Below are 20,736 nucleotides of genomic sequence, written 5' to 3'. Positions count from 1 at the left end.
CGCCGCCGGAGACAGGTAACTGTCCTGCCGCCTTTCTGGACCTCCAGACCAGTCCTTGGCCAGAGGCTCTGGGGCCGAAAGGCTCCCGGGCTCTGGAGGGGGTAGTCGCGGCCGCGGGACCGCGAGCATCAGCACGCTTCGGCCCCCTCCCTCCCTGCGGCGGCGAGGTGGGAAGGGCTAGGATCCGAGCTTAGCACCTCCCCCAGAAATGCAGCACTCCAGCCCCCACCGTGCCCTCCGCGCCCCCTCCCGTGTGCGCTCCCTCTCGGTGCCACCCGGCGGGCGCCCTTCCCCGGCCCCCACCTCAATTCTCCCGAGTCCCTTCACGCCCCTTGTCTCTTCTCGCTGCCCTCCTCCCCCCGCCCCTCGCCTCCGGGTGTTTCCCCTTCCCCAACTCCCGCCCCCCGCCTGATTCCGAGGGGCGGGAGCGCAGTGGGTTGCGCACGGGTGGGGGCGCCGCACCAGCCTCGCGTAGCAGCTCTGACGCCGCCGCCGCCGCCGCCGCCGCCGCCGCCGCCCTCCGCAGCCCAGCGCGCGCCCCGCGGCAGCTCCGCAGTGCACTCGCCGCCGCGGCTCCGCCAGCCCCGCTGCCCGCCCGCAGGGTGGGCTCCAAGCGAGCCTCAGACGCCCCCCGAGGGGGTCATGAGACAGAGCGCCCTGGGGTGCCTCGGGGAAAGCGAGCGAAGATAGCGGCCTCGCGCCCCCCTGGCCCTCGCCGCCTTGCCGCGCATCCCCCGCGTCCCCGGCCCCTTCTGTCCTTTCCACGGACCCCGCCGCCGCCATGGCCACCCTTCTCCGCAGCAAGCTGTCCAACGTGGCCACAACCGTGTCCAACAAGTCCCAGGCCAAGGTGAGCGGCATGTTCGCCAGGATGGGTTTTCAGGCGGCCACCGACGAGGAAGCGGTGGGTTTTGCTCACTGCGACGACCTCGACTTTGAGCACCGTCAGGGCCTGCAGATGGACATCCTGAAAACAGAGGGTGAGCCCTGCGGGGACGAGGGCGCCGAACCGCCCGTCGAGGGAGACATCCATTACCAGCGCGGCGGTGGCGCGCCCCTGCCGCCCTCGGGCTCCAAGGACCAGAATGTGGGGGCTGGTGGCGAATTCGGGGGCCACGACAAACCCAAGATCACCGCGTGGGAGGCGGGCTGGAACGTGACCAACGCTATCCAGGTGAGCGCGGGATTCCCTGCTCTGCCTGCCCCTACTCCACCTCCTCCAGCTCTGGAGCACCAGGCTCTACCCCCGTCCGAGTCCCCGGGCGATCTCAGCGGAGAGATCCCCTCCGGTACCCAGGATCTCACCTTCCTCCATCCCTCCCAGCCCTGTGTGTGTAGGGGGGGCGGGGGGGGAAATCTACAACCCTACAAGCGGGGTCTCCCGCCCTGATCCGCACTCCCTCCAGCGGCCCCAGGCGCAAGACTGCTAGGCTGAGGTTTGGTCCCAGGCACTTGCCCTGAGACCCTGCAAACCGGAGGGAAACGGGAGAGGGGAGCGGGGCGGGGTGAGGGAGAAAGAAAATCAGGATTGGAGAGAACGGTGTCGCCTGGGACTCCGGAATGGATTCACAGCTGCATGTTCAGGAAAGGAGAGAGGGAAATTGCTGAGCTGGGAGTCTCCTCCCCTGACACAGGCACAAGACACACTTGCTCACATCCACCCTCCCCCACGAACAAACGCCGCACAGGTGCACACATATGCATCTATATATAGACCGCAAGACTATCCTCAAACGCACCTTTCTACCCCCCCACACAAGCACATACCTGTATATACCAAACACACACGAACCTTGAACATGCACATGCACACAAGCACAGATTCTTGCAAACAGGATCCAGCCCACTTTCTCAGGTACTGCCCTATTAGGGACATTCAGGTGTACACAAACATAAGCACATGCATGATGTGCCTGCACAAGCACGATTAGTCTGTGGTACCTCAGTGCTCCCTGTGCACAGACTCACCCCTTTTGCCCGAAATCCCGGCTACATGGCAAAGAGGCGACCAGCTTCTCCGCGTGTCACTCTGGAGAAGCAGCCTCCGGATGCTCTGAACAGCCTCTGGTCTCCAGGCCTGCCACCCCTTCACCCTACTTGAAGCTCCCCATTCCCCACCAGGCGGCGCCGGACTCCGCGGGGAGCGGGTTTGGAATCAGCACAACGACCCCAGGAGCTGGCGAAGGCGGGCAGGCGGCGGCTTGAGGGGAGGACGAGGTCTCAGCCCAAGGAGCCCCCGGGCCCTGTGGCTTGGTCCCCCTGGCGTCCCCCGGAGCGCATGGTCGTTGGGGAGCACAACATGGATCTCCTGGGAGCGGAAGGCCAAAGCGGGGTTGCTTCGGGGACCCAGGCTGCGCAGGGCCCTGCACACTAAGTGGTCCGATTCGAGGCGCCTCCCTCTCCCGGGCCCTGCGAGGCGGCGGTGCAGAACCACGGGCAAGGGACCGCGACCGCCTCCTTGTCACCCGCGCCTTCGCCAGGGGCGTCTTTGAAGGCCCCGTTCTGTAGGCCCGGAAGGAGGCCAGGGAGGGAGCCTGGAGGCCTGGAGGCCTCGGGAACCCTGGATTTCGTTAGCTTCTCTTCCCTTTGTAGATCCTAAACCCTCCTTGCACGGTCCGCCCGCCGGAGTCTGCAGCTTGACTCCCTGATTTATATTCTCACCCGCTTGCGCTTTCCCCCAGAGGCCCCTTATCCTGCTTGCCTCTACCACTCTCAGCCCCTTCCTTAGGCCCCAGCCTCTCCCACCCTACTGAAGCCTTGCCTTAGGATTCTCACTCCGCGTGCCTCTGGCCTCCCCCCTCCCCTCCCCTCCCCCCTCGCCCCTCCGCCCTCCCCCCTCGCCCCTCCGCCCTCCCCCCAAAGCCTTTGGGAGCATCCCTCACATTCCCTCCGTTCTTGCCTCCCTCTGCTTCGCGTTCCTGCACCCTCAGCCCCTCTTCCCTCCTACCCTAGCTCTTTCCCCTCCCACTGCCGCGTTCGTGTTCCCTTCTGCAGTCGGCCATAGGCCCTCAGTAGCTCCCCTGTACCCCATTCCAGTCCCACCTTGAATCCCGTGCCCCCTCTTCCTAATGGCTCAGGCCTAGCTCTACCTTTCTCAGCGCCCTTTTCTGGCCACGACTCCTCCAGCCCCTTCTCCATATACCATTCCCTCCTGTGTCTTGACCCCACACTCAGCCTCCTCCGCACCTCCCAGCCGTAGGCGTACCTTTCCCTCTCAGTTGCGGCCTTGAAAACCTCCCTCTCCACCTCTGGCTGACTCCCCCAGTAGGCCTCGGTGCACTCCCATTCCAGAGCCTACTCTTAACCTCTCCTCCGGGTGGCTCAAGTCCTGGTCTCACTCCACTTAGCGCCCCCTTGCGGCTGCAGCCTTAAGCCACGCCCCCCAGGTACGCCCCCAGGTCCCCTCTGGCGACGCTGCGGCCGCTGAGCCCCCGGGTCTGGTTGCCTTTCCGCTTCGCAGGGCATGTTCGTGCTGGGCCTGCCCTACGCCATCCTGCACGGCGGCTACCTGGGGTTGTTCCTCATCATCTTCGCCGCCGTGGTGTGCTGCTACACCGGCAAGATCCTCATCGCCTGCCTGTACGAGGAGAACGAGGACGGCGAGGTGGTGCGGGTGCGGGACTCGTATGTAGCCATAGCCAACGCGTGCTGCGCCCCGCGCTTCCCCACGCTGGGAGGCCGCGTGGTGAACGTAGCGCAGATCATCGAGCTGGTGATGACTTGCATCCTGTACGTGGTGGTCAGCGGCAACCTCATGTACAACAGCTTCCCAGGGCTGCCCGTGTCGCAGAAGTCCTGGTCCATTATCGCCACCGCCGTGCTGCTGCCCTGCGCCTTCCTTAAGAACCTCAAGGCGGTGTCCAAGTTCAGCCTGCTGTGCACTTTGGCTCACTTCGTCATCAACATCCTGGTCATCGCCTACTGCCTCTCGCGGGCGCGCGACTGGGCCTGGGAGAAGGTCAAGTTCTATATCGACGTCAAGAAGTTTCCCATCTCCATTGGCATCATCGTGTTCAGCTACACGTCCCAGATCTTCTTGCCTTCGCTGGAGGGCAACATGCAGCAGCCCAGCGAGTTCCACTGCATGATGAACTGGACGCACATCGCCGCCTGCGTGCTCAAAGGCCTCTTCGCGCTGGTCGCCTACCTCACCTGGGCCGACGAGACCAAGGAGGTCATCACGGACAACCTGCCTGGTTCCATCCGTGCCGTGGTAAACATCTTCCTGGTGGCCAAAGCGCTGCTGTCCTACCCGCTGCCCTTCTTCGCTGCTGTCGAGGTGCTGGAGAAGTCGCTCTTCCAGGAAGGCAGCCGCGCGTTCTTCCCCGGCTGCTACGGCGGCGACGGGCGCCTCAAATCGTGGGGGCTGACGCTGCGCTGTGCGCTCGTGGTCTTCACGCTGCTCATGGCCATCTACGTGCCGCACTTCGCGCTGCTCATGGGCCTCACCGGCAGTCTCACGGGCGCCGGCCTCTGCTTCCTGCTGCCCAGCCTCTTCCACCTGCGCCTGCTCTGGCGCAAGCTGCTGTGGCACCAAGTCTTCTTCGATGTCGCCATCTTCGTCATCGGCGGCATCTGCAGTGTGTCCGGCTTCGTGCACTCGCTGGAGGGCCTCATCGAGGCCTACCGAACCAACGCGGAGGACTAGGGCGCCAGGGCTCCGGTTCTCCCGCGCTCTTCCCACCCTCCCCACCCACCCCCACCGGCCCTGTGCGCCCTGCCGCCCTGCTTGGGAAGCCAAGCTTTAAACATCTCTGGTTCCTAGTTTCTGATTATCGGGGGTGGGGGGTGGGGTGGGAGGGGATAGGAATCCACAATCCATCGCGTCTGCGTTTCTGTTGTCCTTTCTTTTCCACAACACCCTAGTTTCTGGGGAAGCGGGGCGAATTTGTGGGCCGGGCTCTCTGTCCTTCCCGGAGGGACCCCGACTCTTTGGTCCCTGTCACCGAGGCAGGTGGGAAGGGAGGGAGAGGGGGCGCAGCTCGCAGGCGCAGAAACTTGACCTTGGGGGGGGGGTGACATTTCACAGCCATCCAGTGCTCGGAATCTGCAGCGTCCAGCCATTTCCAGCAAGAGCGCTTCCCATTCCAGAGACGTTTCAACCCTGCAGAGGGAAAGGCTGGCCGGGAAATCCGTTTCGGGTGGGCGATTTCCTTCGGCGAAGCGGGGAAGCGAGAAGCCGAGGCAGGGCCGGCTTGCCTAACGGTTTTCAGGAATCCAAACTCATCTTGTGCAATTTATCAGGTTGTGGAACTGTTCTACTGTGCGTGTGGTGTGCTCGTGGTGAATAAGATGAAATGTATATCAGAAAAAAAAATCTATCTCTAATTTAGAGTGCGGTACATCATTATATCCGCAAATAAAGAAGAAACAAAGGCGCCCGCGCCTCCTGTCAGTTCTGCATTTTTGTGCCCAGGGCCGGGGGTGGGGGGGTGGGGTGGGGGGGGGGGGGCGGGGGGGGGGGGGGGGGGGAGGATCCCAAAGCGTTGGATCGCAGGGGATCCGGCTCTGGCCAGGCCTGGTGAAGCAGGTGTGGGTGGAGGAGCACCTGTAGTTCAAGGGTCCTGGGAGAGCCATGGGGAATGAGGAGGATGGTCTGCAGTAAGAGGAGGTCCTCCAGGTGTTTGCGGGAGGCAGGGAAGGAGCATGCCGAGCTCCCCGCGGTTTCAATGTGGCCTCCGCGCCGCCACCAACAGGATAATATTTGTTCTGAATCCCTCCTGGGAGTTGGATCCATCTGAGAATTCTGGGGACTCTCTCAACCTCCAATCCTGGGGGGAAAGAAAAAGACAATAAACAAGGGCATGCAGAAATCCACACTTGGCTGTGGACTGTGAAGAGAACTATAAAGGAAATCAACAGCAGGTTGTGTATTTCCCCGGGGCTCCCAGGGCCAGGGGCCAACCTGGTCTCCCAGGCATCTCTCACCCAGGAGAACCCCGCTCAAGTCCAAGCTGAGGTTTATACGGCCACAGTGAAGAAATCTGGCTGTTTAGAATCAACAGCCTGAGCAATTTGTGTCCCAATCTCCCCTCTTCTTGAACAGCCTGTTTAAGATTTTTTTTTTTTAATTAACCTAGAGGATCCAGTCCTTTTTTGGTGCAGATCCGACTCCAGGGTGCCAATCCCAGACCCGTTGGAGAAGGTCATAGTCAGACTTAATAGATGCGGTTGAGGAAGGCAGGAAGGCCAGGCCATTCCTAGGGTCCTCACAGGAGACAAACCATGTGGGAGGTTTTTGGTCTCCACCACCAAGGTAGAGGACTAGTTTGGAGCGGTTTCTCTAGATGTGATCTGTGCACAAGGAAGAACTGCGAGAATGCCCAAGAACAATGTCCATTCTCCCCACTCTCTGCAACGGTTGTGGGTGCCCATGCGTGCCATGCATAGGAGATATAAAGATCTGCGTGTGGGGTGGGGGGAAGGCTACCTCTGTGTCTTGTGAGAGCCTTGATGAATGTGTGTGTGTGTGTGTATGCGCACACACACAGAGCATCTTTGTGGGCATACCTGAGACAGAGGTGACCCCTCACCACCTTGGTTCTGCAGCCATGGAGCGGAAGAAGGTTAAGATCTGGTCCTCTCTGCTGCCCAAGGTTCTGACAATTTAAACGGACCATTTGAGATGTCCAGATGTCAAACACCTAATCCCCCTTTGTCACAATTGTCTCTCATCCAGGATCCGGAGCTGGCCAAAGAATCTTCACTTTCCAGCTTCCCTAGGCTTTCTGATGTCTCCCAGGCCTGGAAGCTGACCCTCCCCCTGCCCTGCTTGCCACTTCTCCTGGGTCAGTCTACCCATCCACCGGTCCACCAACCCTGGGATGTGCTCTGAGTCTCAGGGCAGTCTGTAGTCTTCAGAAAAAGCCCCGACTACTGCAGTGGAAGGCAAAGTGGGGGCATCACGTGCACCAGCTCCATCCTTCCCATCTTTAGAAGGACAAATGAGACAGCAGGCAGGTCTGGACGCAGTGGCTGCCACCTCCGCGGACTTGCCTAGATCCACTCCCCTGAGTCCTGCTCCGGGCTTTATGCTCAGCTTGCAGGAGCCCTGGTCACCCGGTCGGGTCCTGAGGGTGATGGAGCAGGAGAGCCAGCCTTCTAGGCGCACCCTCATAGGTAGGACATCCATTTCAGACTCATATTCAGGCTGCCGGGAGAAATAGGGAGCAGGTAGCTGGGACCCATCTCCACGCCGCCCCTGCCCCTAACACACCAATGTGCATGGATATAAGTTGAAAGGAAGCACTCCAGTGGTGCTTCGGGTCCACAGCGAGGGCACTGTCTGAGTCTGAGGGAGGTGTTAGGCCTGGCCTAATGAATCTTCACTGGGGGTTGAACTGAGGAAGGGGGTGGGGGAATCCACCTCTGCACACCCCAGGGTGCCCATCTGTACCCAGCAGGTCTTAGCATGTTTCCTGATAAGCGGTCCCCTCCGGCGTCCACGGCAGGCAGCCATGGGTCGGTGTACCTGGCTCAATGCCTTGGGGCCCTGGCCAGGAACCGAGACCCTTGCCCCGCCCCCCACCGGAACCCAGGAGTAGCCGCCACCTGTTCCCGAGACAGCCCTGTCTCGTCCCCCAGCAGTGAGAACGCAAGCTGCCAGCCCTCAAAGAAAGCTCTCCACTTTTAGAATTTGGATAAACTCTTTCCTGCAGATCCCAGATTTCTAAATGCTTCTTCCCTTCCTGCCATTCTCCCCCCTCCCCACCCAGTTGATAATCACCGTTTAGTGCTTAATTTTCAGGTCCTCCATATTTCAAAATGGGCTTTTGATCGTTTTCCCCCGAAATACAGAAAGATGCTCTGTTGTGGAATTAAATGACATGTCTTACCCCAGGGACTGATCTGTTCCTGCCTTAGGAACTTGGGAGGGAAGGAGGGAGCCAAAGAGGCTCGTAAGGACCAGTCAAGAAGTTCAGAGGATCCTTGACTTTCTGTTGGTGGGGATGAAGGATCTCAAGGTCAAGGGCCAGAGAGAGGCTTCAGTCAAAGAGGCGGCAGACCAGCTACAGGGCTTAGTCCTCACTGCCAGTGAGGGTGTGATGGAAAACCCAGACCTGGACATCCAGGGATTCAGGAGAAGGAGCTGGTTTGACCTCAGAAAGCCAGCCTTGGGTGTCCTTCTCACTGTTTTTTATTTTTTTCCTTTTCAACCTTAAGAAAAATTTCTTTTTTTTTTTTTTTAAAGATTTTATTTATTTATTTGACAGAGAGAGACACAGCGAGAGCAGGAACACAAGCAGGGGGAGTGGGAGAGGGAGAAGCAGGTCTCCTGCCGAGCAGGGAGACTGATGTGGGACTCGATCCCAGGACCCTAGGATCATGACCTGAGCCGAAGGCAGACGCTTAACGACTGAGCCACCCAGGCGCCCAACCTTAAGAAAAATTTCAAGCATACAGAAAAGGTAAACAAATTCTACACTGACAGCCCACATACCCACCACCTAGACTGAACAATTAACATTTTTACAATGCTGAAATAGCTATTCCATATCTATCCATCTAATCATCTAGCAATCCACCTTTTAAAAAAATGCATTTCAAAGATGCAGACATCAGTGTATTTCCCTATTGCTGAAGAATGCAGGATCAGTAATAGTGACATTCAGAGAGTATAGACCAGTAGCAGCACTACGCTCAGCCATACTGAGTCTGAAGCAAAAGAAAGTATCAGCAATGATCCGGTCTTGATTTCAAATTTTATTATTTTGTTCATGTTATTTTGAACATTATAGTTCAGTTTTGAATTTTGACCTTGAAAATAGTTTATCAAATATCTTATGGAATTCTTTTGCACCTTCTTAAATTTTGCTCTCCTAACAAATGCTTCACTTGCCTCATGCTAATCTCAGTGAGATAGGGGCTTGGGAGATGAGCTCTACTTCCTAGAGGTTTGGATTGAGTCTGTTCGAGAGCCCGGCTGTGACTGATTTCACAGTGATGCTGTGGATGCCATCTCTGCCAGTTGTGGGGGCCAGGAGGGACCAGGAGAGGAGAGGCCTCTAGCCAGAAACACCCAGCTGGATGGTCCAGGAGTGCTGAGGGCCAAGCTCAAGGCAAGTGGGCGGGTGGGGGGGTTGGGGTGGGGGAGAAGCTTTACACTTCCAGCAGCTCCCAACAACACTCTGTGGGTGGGATGGAAATAGGGTGTACAGATGTAATTAGTTAAGGTCATACTGAAGTGGGACGGGACCTTAATCCAATATGATTGGTGTCCTTATAAAAAGAGGAAAAGAGATACACATACAGGAAAAATGCCACGTGACAGTGGAGGCAGAGAGGGGAGTGATGTGTGTATAAGCAACACCAAAATATAAGATAAAGGCATGGAACAAATTCTCCCTTAGAGTCTCCAGAGAGAGCATGGCTCTGCCAACACCTTGATTTGGGACTTCTGGCGTCCGGAACTATGAGAGAATAAAATTCTGTTGTTTTCAGCCATTCTAGCTAGTGGTACTTTATCATGCCAGCCCTAGGAAACTAATACAGTAGGCTTCTGTCTATTTTCTTCTAGTCATTTCCATGGGCAAATAATCACAACCAGAGATTTGACTAGTGCTTTGTTGTGCAACAGAGTAACCACTAGCTACATATGGTTATTTAAATGTAAATGTAAGTTAAAATTAAGTAAAAGAAAAAAAATCTGCTCCTCAGTTGCACTACTCACATGTGGCTCAGGCATTAGACATTGCAGACTATAGGACATTTCCATCATGGCAGAAAGTACTATTGGACAGCATTGGTCTAGTGTAGCTGTCAATGTTCTCCTGCAATAATGCTGCATGGCAACCCAGAATTTCAGCAGATTATAAGGACAAACATTTTTCTTGTTGTTATTGTTCATGGGTCCACAGGGCAGGTCAACTTTAGGTTGAAGGTCAGCTGGACTTGGTTCCAGGCTGCAGTTTGTGTTCTTGTCTGCTCCAGGGGTCTTCCATCCTCTTTAGACTCAGGGCATGTTCTTCTTATTAACAGCAGGAGTGCAAGAGGGCATTCTAAACCACAAAGCACATTTTAAGTCTTTGCTCAGATCACATTTGGTTATCCTTGGCTAAATGCAAGCCACATGGCCAAGCCCAGTATCAACGTCTGTAGTGAGAGGCCCTACAAAGTTACGGGGCAAATGGTATGGATTATAATCCTATTATTGTATGGGAGTGAAGAACTGGTATCAAGAATCCAGTCTACCTTACTTATACATGGTGCTTTTTTTTTCCTGGAAAAGTAATAGATTCACACAGCTAAAAATGTTTTAAAATATGCAGTGAAAAAGTTTCCCACACCTGATCCTCCCACCTTGACTCCTCCCTTTACAAGTAAACTCATATTAGTTTCCTCTCTATCTGTATGAAAATACAAGCGAAACCATATGTATTTGTTCCCTCTCTTTCGTAAAGGGAGTTCACTATGCACTGTACTGCCTTCACTCATTCCTTTTAAAAATAAATCTTGAGGGGCACCTGGGTGGCTCAGGCGTTAAGCGTCTGCCTTCGACTCAGGTCATGGTCCCAGGGTCCTGGGATCGCGCCCCGCATCGGGCTCCCTGCTCGGCGGGAAGCCCGCTTCTCCCTCTCTCACTCCCTCTGCTTGTGTTCCCTCTCTCACTGTGTGTCTCTGTCAAGTAAATAAATAAAATCTTTAGAAAAAAGTTTTTAAAAAATAAATAAACAAAAAATAAAAATAAATCTTGAAGATTTGTCCATGTTAGCATACATAGATGTAGTTCTTAAACTTACTTACGTTCATTTATATTTACTGTCTCTGTGTTCTGCTTATTCCTGCTTTCTCAGCTCAAGGATGGGTACTTTCACATATCTGAGACAATGGGTTTGTGTTGGAAGCCAACACACTTAATCTGACTTTGCCACTAGGCTGGTTCTCAATCTGGCCTAGAGGTGTTCACAGAAATTTTGAGAAAGGCGTATGGTCTTATCTCTTGCTAGAAGTGTTTATTCAGAGCCATCTATTATAATTAACTTGCTTTTTTCTCTCAAATTTACATGTTCCAGAACTGGAAGTGTAGAGTGCAGCTCTCCCTAAACCTTTGTATCCCCCTAGCTGGGGGAAATCGGGTAGGGGAGAGCTTGCCTAATCCTTTTAGAGCTAAAACTGGGAGGGACGGGTGTCACATTATCTCCGCTCCTACCCCCATGGGCCAGAATTTAGTCATATACTCATACTAGATGACCTTGCGTGGGAGTTATACCACTAAAAGGAAGAGAGAATATACATATTGAGGATCAATTAGTCCTTTTCTCAGTCTTTGAGGTCTCAGTGAGAGGGCGTAGTCCGTGGGAGTTAATAAATAAATAATAATTATTTAATAATAAATGTATTAAGACACTATTGTATTACAAAATATTACACACAGGCAAGTGCACAAATCCTAAGTGGACAGTTTGATGAATTTTCACAAAGTGAAAGTGCGTAGCAAGATCTCTGGTCAAGAAATTGATCGCTGTCAATAGCCCAGAGTTTGAATTTCCCTGACTGCCCGGCTAAGGGCGTCAAAACCCTGTGGAGGAGGAGCCAAGGGCGGTTGAAGGTGAGCTACCCAAAAAAAGGGGTGTGGCCGGGCGAAAAGGCGGGCCCGGCGTAGTTTCGCGCCCGGTTCTGGAGGCCGGGAAGGGGCGGAGCCTGATGGTGTTACGATACAGGGGCGGGGCTTACTGGCCGACATCCCGGCTGGAGCGAAGGGGCGTGGCCAGATCGGATGGTGGGGCGAGGTTAAGCAAAGGCGGGACTTCGAGGCTAGCATGGGCGGGGCCTAGTGATCTCAAAGGCGGCCTGGGTCGCTAGGGGCGAGTCAAGCGAAAAGGGTGGCCAGGCGTAGCGAGGGGAGGAGGCTTTGGGGTCTTTCGTCACACACGAGGCGGAGTCTCCTGCGGATGGTGCGGGTGCTACGGTGGGGGGCAGGGATTGGCGCCCTCTGGGCGGGCGCTGCGGCGAGGGGCGGGGTTAGCGCCGTCTGGGCGGACGCTGCGGCGAGGGGCGGGCACAGCGTACGCGCTCCAAGATGGCGGCGGCCGGTGCCGGTGGGCCGGTGGCGAATGTCTACCCGTTCCGCGATGCCCGGGCCGCGCCAGACCCAGTGCTGGAGGCCGGCCCGGGGGCACACGGGCCACTGCCGGTGCCACTCGTGCTGGACAACGGGTCGTTCCAGGCCCGCGCCGGCTGGGCATGCCCCGGGCCGGATCCAGGCCCCGAGCCGCGCCTGCAGTTCCGCGCTGTGTGCGCCCGCGGGCGTGGCGGGGCTCGGGGCGGGGCGGGCCCGCAGGTGGGAAACGCGCTGGGCAGCCTGGAGCCGCTGCGCTGGATGCTGCGCTCACCCTTCGACCGCAACGTACCGGTCAACCTGGAGCTGCAGGAGCTGCTGCTGGACTACAGCTTCCAGCACCTGGGTGTCTCTTCACAGGTGAGGCAGGGGGAGATGGGTTGGGCTTGAGGGAAGGGGTGAGGTCGCAGCTCCCCGCACTCTGCTCGCCGAGAGGACGTAGTCACTACAGTAGTTCTGTTGTCATTTAGTCAGTCGAGTAAATCTTAAGTGCCCAACGTGTGTAAGCCCTGGGCTAGGCTCTTGGAGTACAGCAGTGAACAAAACAACGCTCCTTCTCTGTTGCAGCGTACATTCGGCATAGGTGCTCGTTTGTTATCAAATTCATTTATTAACTAATCTGTATTGAGCACCTACTCTGTGTCAGGCACTTTTCTAGGCGTTTGGAATACATCCATGAATGTAACACAAAGTTTCCTGTGCTATGGACCTAGAATGAAAAGGCAGACAATAAACAATAGAATTAAGTAGTAGATTCTAAGGCGTGGTTAGGAGGAGAGGAGAGGATTACGTTTTTTCAGATGGTCAAGGTAAGACTCAGGAAGAAGGTGATGTCCTAGCAAGGATTGAAGGAGGTGATTGAGGGAATAAGCCATGTGAATGTCTGAGCAAATAGTATTCCAGAGGAACAGCCAGTGAAAAGGCCCTGAGCAGGAGTGTGCCCTAAGCCTAACTGAGGGCAGCCAGAGTAAGAGGAGAGTAGTCAGTGGAGGAGGAAGTCAGAGAGGTGATGAGGGAGCAAATCACATTTGGCTTTTACTTGAGTGAAATGAGAAGCCGTTGCAGGGTGTTGAGTGGAGCAGGGACATGACTTTTGTTCCGAAAGGATCACTATAGCTGCTGTATGAAGAATGGATTGGCATGGGTCATAGGGTAGAACCAGGAGACCCAGTAAGGAGGCTGTCGGAATAATCCAAGTGAGAGGTGGTGGTGACTTAGGTGAAGGAGGTCCAGGGAGGGGTATGTGGTAGAAGCAGTTGGATTCTGGAGGTACATTGAAGATAGAGCCAACATGATTTGCTGGCAGTTTGGATGGGGCTTGACTTAATAACCTTAAATTGACCCTACTTTCATATTTTCTAAAACAACCTCTAGTAAGGATGAGATGAATGTTTTACAGTTGCTTCCGGTCAGGTTTTTGATTGAAGACCAAAAGCAAATTCAGTCTTTACAGTAGGACTTTGGTTTCTTTTATGCTTTAAAAAGAGTATTCTTTTGTTACTCATCTGTTCTCCCTTTTCTTTCAAAGTAGGGCTGTGTTGATCATCCCATAGTTTTGACCGAAGCTGTGTGCAACCCACTGTATTCTCGGCAAATGATGTCTGAGCTTCTTTTTGAGTGCTATGGGATTCCTAAGGTTGCCTATGGAATAGACAGCCTTTTCAGCTTCTACCACAATAAGCCAAAGAACTTGATTTCCAGTGGGCTCATCATTTCCTCTGGATACCAGTGTACACATATTTTACCCATCTTAGAAGGGAGGTGAGTAGCACTGACAGCATTTGAGTGCTGTTTTGAGAAGCATTCGGGAAACATTTATTGGGTGCCCACTTGAAAGGTGAAGTGGAAAGAACAAGTATTGAACTATGAACTGGCCTCTGGGCTTAGCGCTGACATACTTCACTATGTGACTTCAGTTAAGTCAATTCACCTTCCATCCTTTGTGACCTCCTGGTAGGAGTTGCGGTAGATAGTCTTTGAGGTCCAGATCAATAATTCTAGAACTTTACTGTTTTGATTTATGACAAGATAGCTAACAGGTAGTAGGTGCTTCATAAAAATGTTTTGAATAAGTTATTTGAGTAATTTAAACGGTCTTTGTGTTCTGGAGTCACCTTTTTATTAATCATGATTGTTTAGACCTTTTTTTTTTCGGGGACAGTGCCTGGCACATAATATAGGTACATTTCCAACTTGGATAAAAGGTGAGGGTAGTTTCTGTCATTTTTAAACCTGTTTTTTTTTTTTTAAGATTTTATTTATTTGATAGAGAGCACAAGCAGGGGGAGTGGGAGAGGGAGAAGCAGGCTCCCCACTGAGCAGGGAGCCCGACTTGGGGCTCGATTCTGGGACCCTTGGATCATGACCCGAGCTGAAAGCAGACGCTTAATCGACTGAGCCACCCAGGCACCCCTAAACGTGTTTTCATGTTATAGTTGGACTTTTATTGTCTGAGAAGAGACTAGGCCAACATCGTGCTCTCCTGAGGTTTCTTATTGCATAAAGAGGGCATGTAAGTAAGGAGTGGAACCCTGGCTTCGGAGTTGAATGCCTGGGTTTGCAGCCCTGCTGAGGATGAGGTTATTTGCCTTCTTCACATAGCTTCTTAACTTGTAAAATTGGGAAAAACTGATTTTTTTCAGGGTTACCCTGAGGATGAAATGAGATAATGGTGGTGGCATTTTGTGAACTATAGAAGAGTCTGAATGTTTAAGTCAAAATAAATGTTACTGAATTAATTGAGACCTAAAATGGTCATTTCTCTTGAAGTTTCTATAAAAATTTATGAAGATAATACTTCTTTTACACATTACCAAACACTCCTGATGTATGGAATTTTCTATTTTATGTAAGCAGAATATGTGGAAATTAAAAATAACATTATGTTATTTTTATAGCATATTGAGAGAAAAGTATTTTACCTGAAAGCTAAGAAATGATCACAGTGAGGGGCGCCTGGGTGGCTCAGTCGTTAAGTGTCTGCCTTCGGCTCGGGTCATGATCTCGGGGTCCTGGGATCAAGCCCTGCATCGGGCTCCCTGCTCCACGGGAAGCCTGCTTCTCCCTCTCTTGCTCCCCCTGCTTGTGTTTTCCTCTCTCTCTCTCTGTCAAATAAATAAAATCTAAAAAAAAAAAAAAAAAAAAATGATCACAGTGGAGCCTGTCCTGTTCTGTACTGGCATCTGCTGGTGAGGGGTGATATAGCAGTAACATTTCAATATGCAGCAAGATCCTAGTGCTCTGCTTCTCTTAATTTTTCACATTAAGAAAAAGGTTATTCTGGTTCTCTTCCCCTTCGCATCATGTGAAAAGGGACCAGGTCCTTTTAGGAGATTACAGTAAGTCAGTTTGTCTGTACTTAATGTGTATGCATCAGTAGAAGGGGAGTGTCTAGGGGAGGGGTTCTCAGACTCCAGCCTGTGCTATACTTACCTGGGAAGCTTGTTAAAATGTGTATTCCCAGGCCTACCCCAAAACAAATGAGTCCTGAGAATTGGCATGTTTAACATTTCCCCCAGCTAATTCTACAAGGACCACAGTTTGAGAAATTCCTGACAAGTGACATAAGGGTCTGAATTCAGAGCGCACAATCTTCCCATCAAACCTTGTTTCCTTCTGAGACTCTTGATGGAAGTTAGATGCCATGGATCTGGGTGTGGACCAGGGCTTCCTGCATAGTGTAAGAGGCTGAATCAAGGGAGCTTTAGAGTCCCTTCATCTGTAAAGTTTTCCTTTCCCTCACCGGGTCCATTTCTTCTTTGTTCATCTGAATTATTATCCTTCCCCCAAACTCCCCACGAAGTGTTCCCTGTTCTTTCTTCCATGTTGCCAAAGTGTCAGTGTTGTTTTCCATTCCTTGATTGTAGGTTAGATGCTAAAAACTGCAAACGCATCAATCTGGGAGGAAGCCAAGCAGCTGGCTACCTCCAGCGCCTCCTGCAGCTGAAGTATCCTGGGCACCTGGCAGCCATCACTCTCAGCCGCATGGAGGAGATCCTGCATGAACACAGCTACGTTGCTGACGATTATGTGGGCGGTAAAGAAGAGGGCGTTTGCCTGTGGCTGGGAGATGTTGGACCTGGGGCTGTTCCTCAAGTTGTTCCCGGGATGACTCTTTCGCTTTTCAGTATCCCCTCTTCCTTTCCATATAGATGTTAGGATTAGCTTGTTCATATCTACAAAAATGTTCTGTTGGGATTTTGATTGAAAGTATATGAAATCTGTGGATTAGATTGGATATGAAACAACAACATTTTTTTTTAAAGATTTTATTTATTTATTTGCCAGAGAGAGAGAATGAAAGAGAGATGGAGAGAGAGAGCAAGAGTATAGGCAGGGGGATGGCAGGCACCTTGCTGAGCAGGGAGCCTGATGCAGGACTAAACCCAGAACCCCGGGATCATGACCTGAGCTGAAGGCAGATGCTCAACCGACTGAGCCCCCCAGGTGTCCCTGAAACAACAACATTTGAAATAAAAATCCAAATACAATACTAAATCAAGCTGTAATAGTAAATCTAGACTGGAGAGATGTGACATTTTGTACTACATGGAATGTTCTAATCCGTGCACGTAGTAGGTCTTTCCATTTACGTAGGTCCTTTATTGATTTCTTTCTTCAGCATTTTGTAGTTTTCAACATATCGATCCTGCACATGTTCTGTTAGATTTGTGCCTAAGTCTGTCTTTGCTTGTTTCATCTCAGTTTTCACTTGCTCATTGTTAATTTATAGAAATGCAGTTAATTTTTATGCGTTGACCTCATACACTGGACCTTGCTAAATTTAGTTTAGTTTTTTGTAGATTCCTTGGGAATTTCTGTGTAGACATGTCATCTATGAATAGGGACAGTTTTATTTCTTCTTTTCCAATCTGTTTGCCTTTTTTTTCTTTGTCTTGCTTTATTTTACTGGTTGAGACTTCCAGTACAGTGTTGAATAGGAGTGGTAATAGTGGGCATCCTTGTCTTGTGCCCAGTTCCTCTTTTTGGGGTAGTGGGGGAATGTAGTTTTTCACTGTTAAGTATATGATGTCAGTGTGAAGTTTTTTGCAGATGTCCTTTATCAGGCTGAGGAAATTCCCTTCTGTTCCTAGTTTTACTGATCATTTTTATCATGAATGGATTTTGAATTTTGTGAAATGCATTTCCTCCACCAATTGATATGATCCTATGGTGTTTCTGCTTTGGACTATTCATATGGGAGATTATAACAATGGGTTTTGGATATTGAACTAGCCTTGATTGGGTGGGGTGATAGACCACACTTGTTCAGGTATATTAATCTTTTTATATGTTGCTTTATTTGAGTTGGTAATATTTTATGGGGTTTTATGTCTATATTCATGTGGGATGTTGATCTATAGTTTTCTTATATTTGTCTGGTCTTGGTATCATGGTGATGCTGGTCTTGTTAAATTAGTTGGAAAGTGTTCCTCCTTTTTCTTTTTTTAATTAATTTGGTGGGGGAGGGGCAGAAGGAGAGAGAGAGAGAGAGAATCTTAAGGAGGCTCTGTGCTCACCTCTTGAGCCTGATGTGGTGCTTGATCTCACTACCCTGAGATCATGACCTGAGCCGAAACCAAGAGTCGGATGCTTGACTGACTGCGCCACCCAGGCGCCCCCCCCACCTTTTTCTACTTTCTGAAAGATTGTGTAGATAGTTGATACTTTTTTTCTTTAAATGTTTGATAGAATTCTCCAGTGGAACCATTTGAGCCTGGGGATTTCTTTTTCTGAAGACTTAACTATGGATTCAATTTAATAGATGTAGGACTATTTAGGTAATCTCATTGATGTCTTTTTATTATTTCCTTCGTTCTACTTGCTTTAGGTTTAGTTCTCTTTTTTCTACATTCTTAAGGTAGAAGTTCAGATTATTATGAGACCTTTTTTTTTTAAGATTTTATTTATTTATTTGACAGAGAGAGACACAGCGAGAGAGGGAACACAAGTGGGGGAGAGGGAGAAGCAGGCTTCCCGCTGAGCAGGGAGCCTGATGCAGGGCTCAATCCCAGGACCCCGGGATCATGACCTGAGCCGAAGGCAGATGCTTAACTACTGAGCCACCCAGGCGCCCCAAGACCATTCTTCTTTTTAAGCATTTAATGCTGCAAATTTCCTCTTCAACATTACTTTATCTACCCTATAGATTTTGATATATCTTCATTTTTATTGAGTTCAGATATTTTCTAATTTCCCTCAAGATGTCTTTTTATGAACCATTGATTATTTAGAAATGTGTTGTTTTATTGGGACTACATCAAAATAAAAAGCTTCTGTACAGTGAAGGAAACAGTCAACAAAACTAAAAGACAGCCTATGGAATGGGAGAAGATACTTGCAAATGACACATCCAATGAAGGGTTAGTATCCAAAATATATAAAGAACTGATACAACTCAACACCAAAAAAACAAATAATCCAATTAAAAATGGGCAGAAGGCATGAACAAGCATTTCTCCAAAGAAGACATACAGATGGTCAAGAGACACGTGAAAAGATGCTCAACATTACTCACCATCAAGGAAATGCAAATCAAAACTACAAGGAGATACCATCTCACACCTCTCAGAATGGCTAAAATCAAAAACATAGGAAACAGGTGTTGGCCAGGTTGTAGAGAAAAAGGAACCCTATTATACTGTTGGTGGGAATGCAAACTGGTGCAACCACTCTGGAAAACAGTATGGGGGTTCCTTAAAAAGTTAAAAATAGGGGCATCTGGGTGGCTCAGTCTTTGAGAGTCTGCCTTCAGCTCAGTTCATGGTCCCAGGGTCCTGGTATCGAGCCCCGCATCGGGCTCCCTGCTCCGAGGGAGGCCTGCTTCTCCCTCTCTCACTCCCCCTGCTTGTGTTCCCTCTCTCACTGTGTCTCTCTCTGTCAAATAAATAAATAAAATCTTAAAAAAAAAGTTTAAAATAGAGCCACCAATGATTCAGTAATCACACTATAGGATATTTACCCCAAGAATACAAAAACACTAATTCAAAGGGATATATGTACTCTATGTTTATAGCAGCATTATTCACAATAGCTGAATTATGGAAGCAGCCCAAGTGTCCATTGATAGATGAATGGGTAAAGAAGATGTGATGTGTATATATATACACAAAGGAGTGTTATCGGCCATAAAAATGAATGAAATCTTGTCATCTGCAATGACATGCATTGAGCTAGAGTATTATGCCAACGGAAATAAGTCAGAGAAAGACAAATCATATGATTTCACTCATGTAGAATTTAAGAAACAAATGAACAAAGGGGGAAGAAAAGAGCGAGGCAAACCAAGAAACAGACTCTTAACCATCAAGAACAAATGGATGGTTACCAGAGGGCAGGAAGGTGGGGGGATGGGTGAAATAGGTGATGGGGATTAAGGAGCACACTTGTGATGAGCACTGGATGATGTATGGAATTGTTGAATTGCTATAATATAATGTATGCCTGAAACTAACGCTATATGTTAACTATACTGGAATTAAAAACTTAATTAAAAAATAAAACCTTCAGGTTTTAAGGGTTAAATCTAACTTTATATTTTAATGAATAGTTGATGTAGAAAGCTGAAAGTTAAAAAAAGAAAGGTGTTGGGGCGCCTGGGTGGCTCAGTCAGTTAAGCGTCTGCCTTTGGCCCAGGTCATGATCCCAGAGTCCTGGGATCGAGCCTCGCATCGGGCTCCCTGCTCAGCGGGGAGTCTGCTTCTCCCTCTGCCTGCAGATACCCCCTGCTTGTGCTCGCTCGCTCTCTCTCTGACGAATAAATAAAACCTTAAAAAAAAAAAAAGGTGTTTTATTTTTTTTAAAGATTTCATCCATTTCTTTGAGAGAGAGAAAGAGCATGCACAAGTCGGGGGAGAGGCAGAAGGAGAGGGAGAGGGGCGCCTGGGTGGCTCAGTCGGCTAAGCGTCTGCCTTCGGCTCGGGTCATGATCCCAGGGTCCTGGGATTGAGCCCCGCATTGGGCTCCCTGCTCAGCGGGAAGCCTGCTTCTCCCTCTCCCACTCCCCCTGCTTGTGTTCCCTCTCTCACACTTTCTCTCTGTCAAATAAATAAATAAAATCTTAAAAAAAAAAATAAAGGGAGAAGGAGAAGCAGGCTCCCAGCCAAGCAGGGAGCCCCACATGGGGCTCGATCCCAGGATCGTCCCTGGGATCATGACTTGAGCCGAAGGCTCAACCGACTGAGCCACCCAGGCACCCCTAGAAAGGTGTTCTTTTATAGCCAAGTACTTGGAGATACTTCTATTGTATTTCTATGACTTATTTCTAGTTTAATTTCGTTATGTCAGAAAACTTTGTGTGATATCATTGGAGCTTGTGAAGGTTTGTTTTATGACCCGGGCATGATCTGCTTTGGCGTATGTTCCATTTATACTTGAAAAGAACATGGACTCTGCTGTTGGGTGGAGTATTCTGTGTGTTGTTTAGGTTCACTGGTTGATGGTGGTGGTCAGTTCTTCTATGTCCCTGTTCCTTTTCCATGCTCTAGCTCTGTTGATTATTAAGAGTTTTGAAATCTTAAGGGATAATGGTAAATTTTTTTTAAATTTTTTATTGTTATGTTAATCACCATACATTACATCATTAGTTCTTGATGTAGTGTTCCATGATTCATTGTTTGTGCATAACACCCAGTGCTCCACACAGAACGTGCCCTCCTTAATACCCATCACCAGGCTAA

At 50.5% G+C, this 20,736-nt stretch overlaps 2 protein-coding genes across 3 annotated transcripts in view; both read left to right on the top strand.

Moving 5' to 3' along the window:
- The first annotated feature begins 255 nt into the window (after positions 1 to 255).
- SLC32A1 (solute carrier family 32 member 1) lies at positions 256 to 5,395 on the top strand. The gene is made up of 2 exons (XM_025876255.2): positions 256 to 1,174; positions 3,461 to 5,395. Exons 1-2 carry the CDS (start codon positions 782 to 784, stop codon positions 4,646 to 4,648), a joined length of 1,581 nt encoding a protein of 526 aa, XP_025732040.1. The 5' UTR covers positions 256 to 781; the 3' UTR covers positions 4,649 to 5,395.
- Positions 5,396 to 11,887: 6,492 nt separating this feature from the next.
- ACTR5 (actin related protein 5) overlaps positions 11,888 to 20,736 on the top strand; it is a 30,103-nt gene continuing 21,254 nt past the window's right edge. The window contains exons 1-3 of one of the 2 annotated variants that reach the window (XM_073880433.1): positions 11,888 to 12,418; positions 13,590 to 13,819; positions 15,925 to 16,094. In XM_073880433.1, coding sequence (XP_073736534.1) covers positions 12,020 to 12,418; positions 13,590 to 13,819; positions 15,925 to 16,094 — 799 coding nt within the window. In that variant the 5' untranslated portion in view covers positions 11,888 to 12,019. The remainder of the gene's footprint in view (positions 12,419 to 13,589; positions 13,820 to 15,924; positions 16,095 to 20,736) is intronic. The other variant, XM_073880432.1, reaches the window with a different exon arrangement.

The sequence above is a fragment of the Callorhinus ursinus genome, unplaced genomic scaffold (assembly GCF_003265705.2).
Source record: "Callorhinus ursinus isolate GAN/ISIS: 27379988/994484 unplaced genomic scaffold, GSC_fseal_2.0 scaffold38, whole genome shotgun sequence".
Taxonomy (NCBI): domain Eukaryota; kingdom Metazoa; phylum Chordata; class Mammalia; order Carnivora; family Otariidae; genus Callorhinus; species Callorhinus ursinus.
Note: the sequence above shows the minus strand (reverse complement) of the source record. Positions and strands in the feature narration are given on the sequence as shown.

What these genes read in the sequence shown, in the direction of transcription:
- SLC32A1 (XM_025876255.2), top strand. Translation starts at nt 782, where the DNA reads ATGGCCACCCTTCTCCGCAGCAAGCTGTCCAACGTGGCCACAACCGTG. An exon ending in ACGTGACCAACGCTATCCAG is followed by an intron (nt 1,175 to 3,460) that starts GTGAGCGCGGGA and finishes TCCGCTTCGCAG; the next exon opens with GGCATGTTCGTGCTGGGCCT.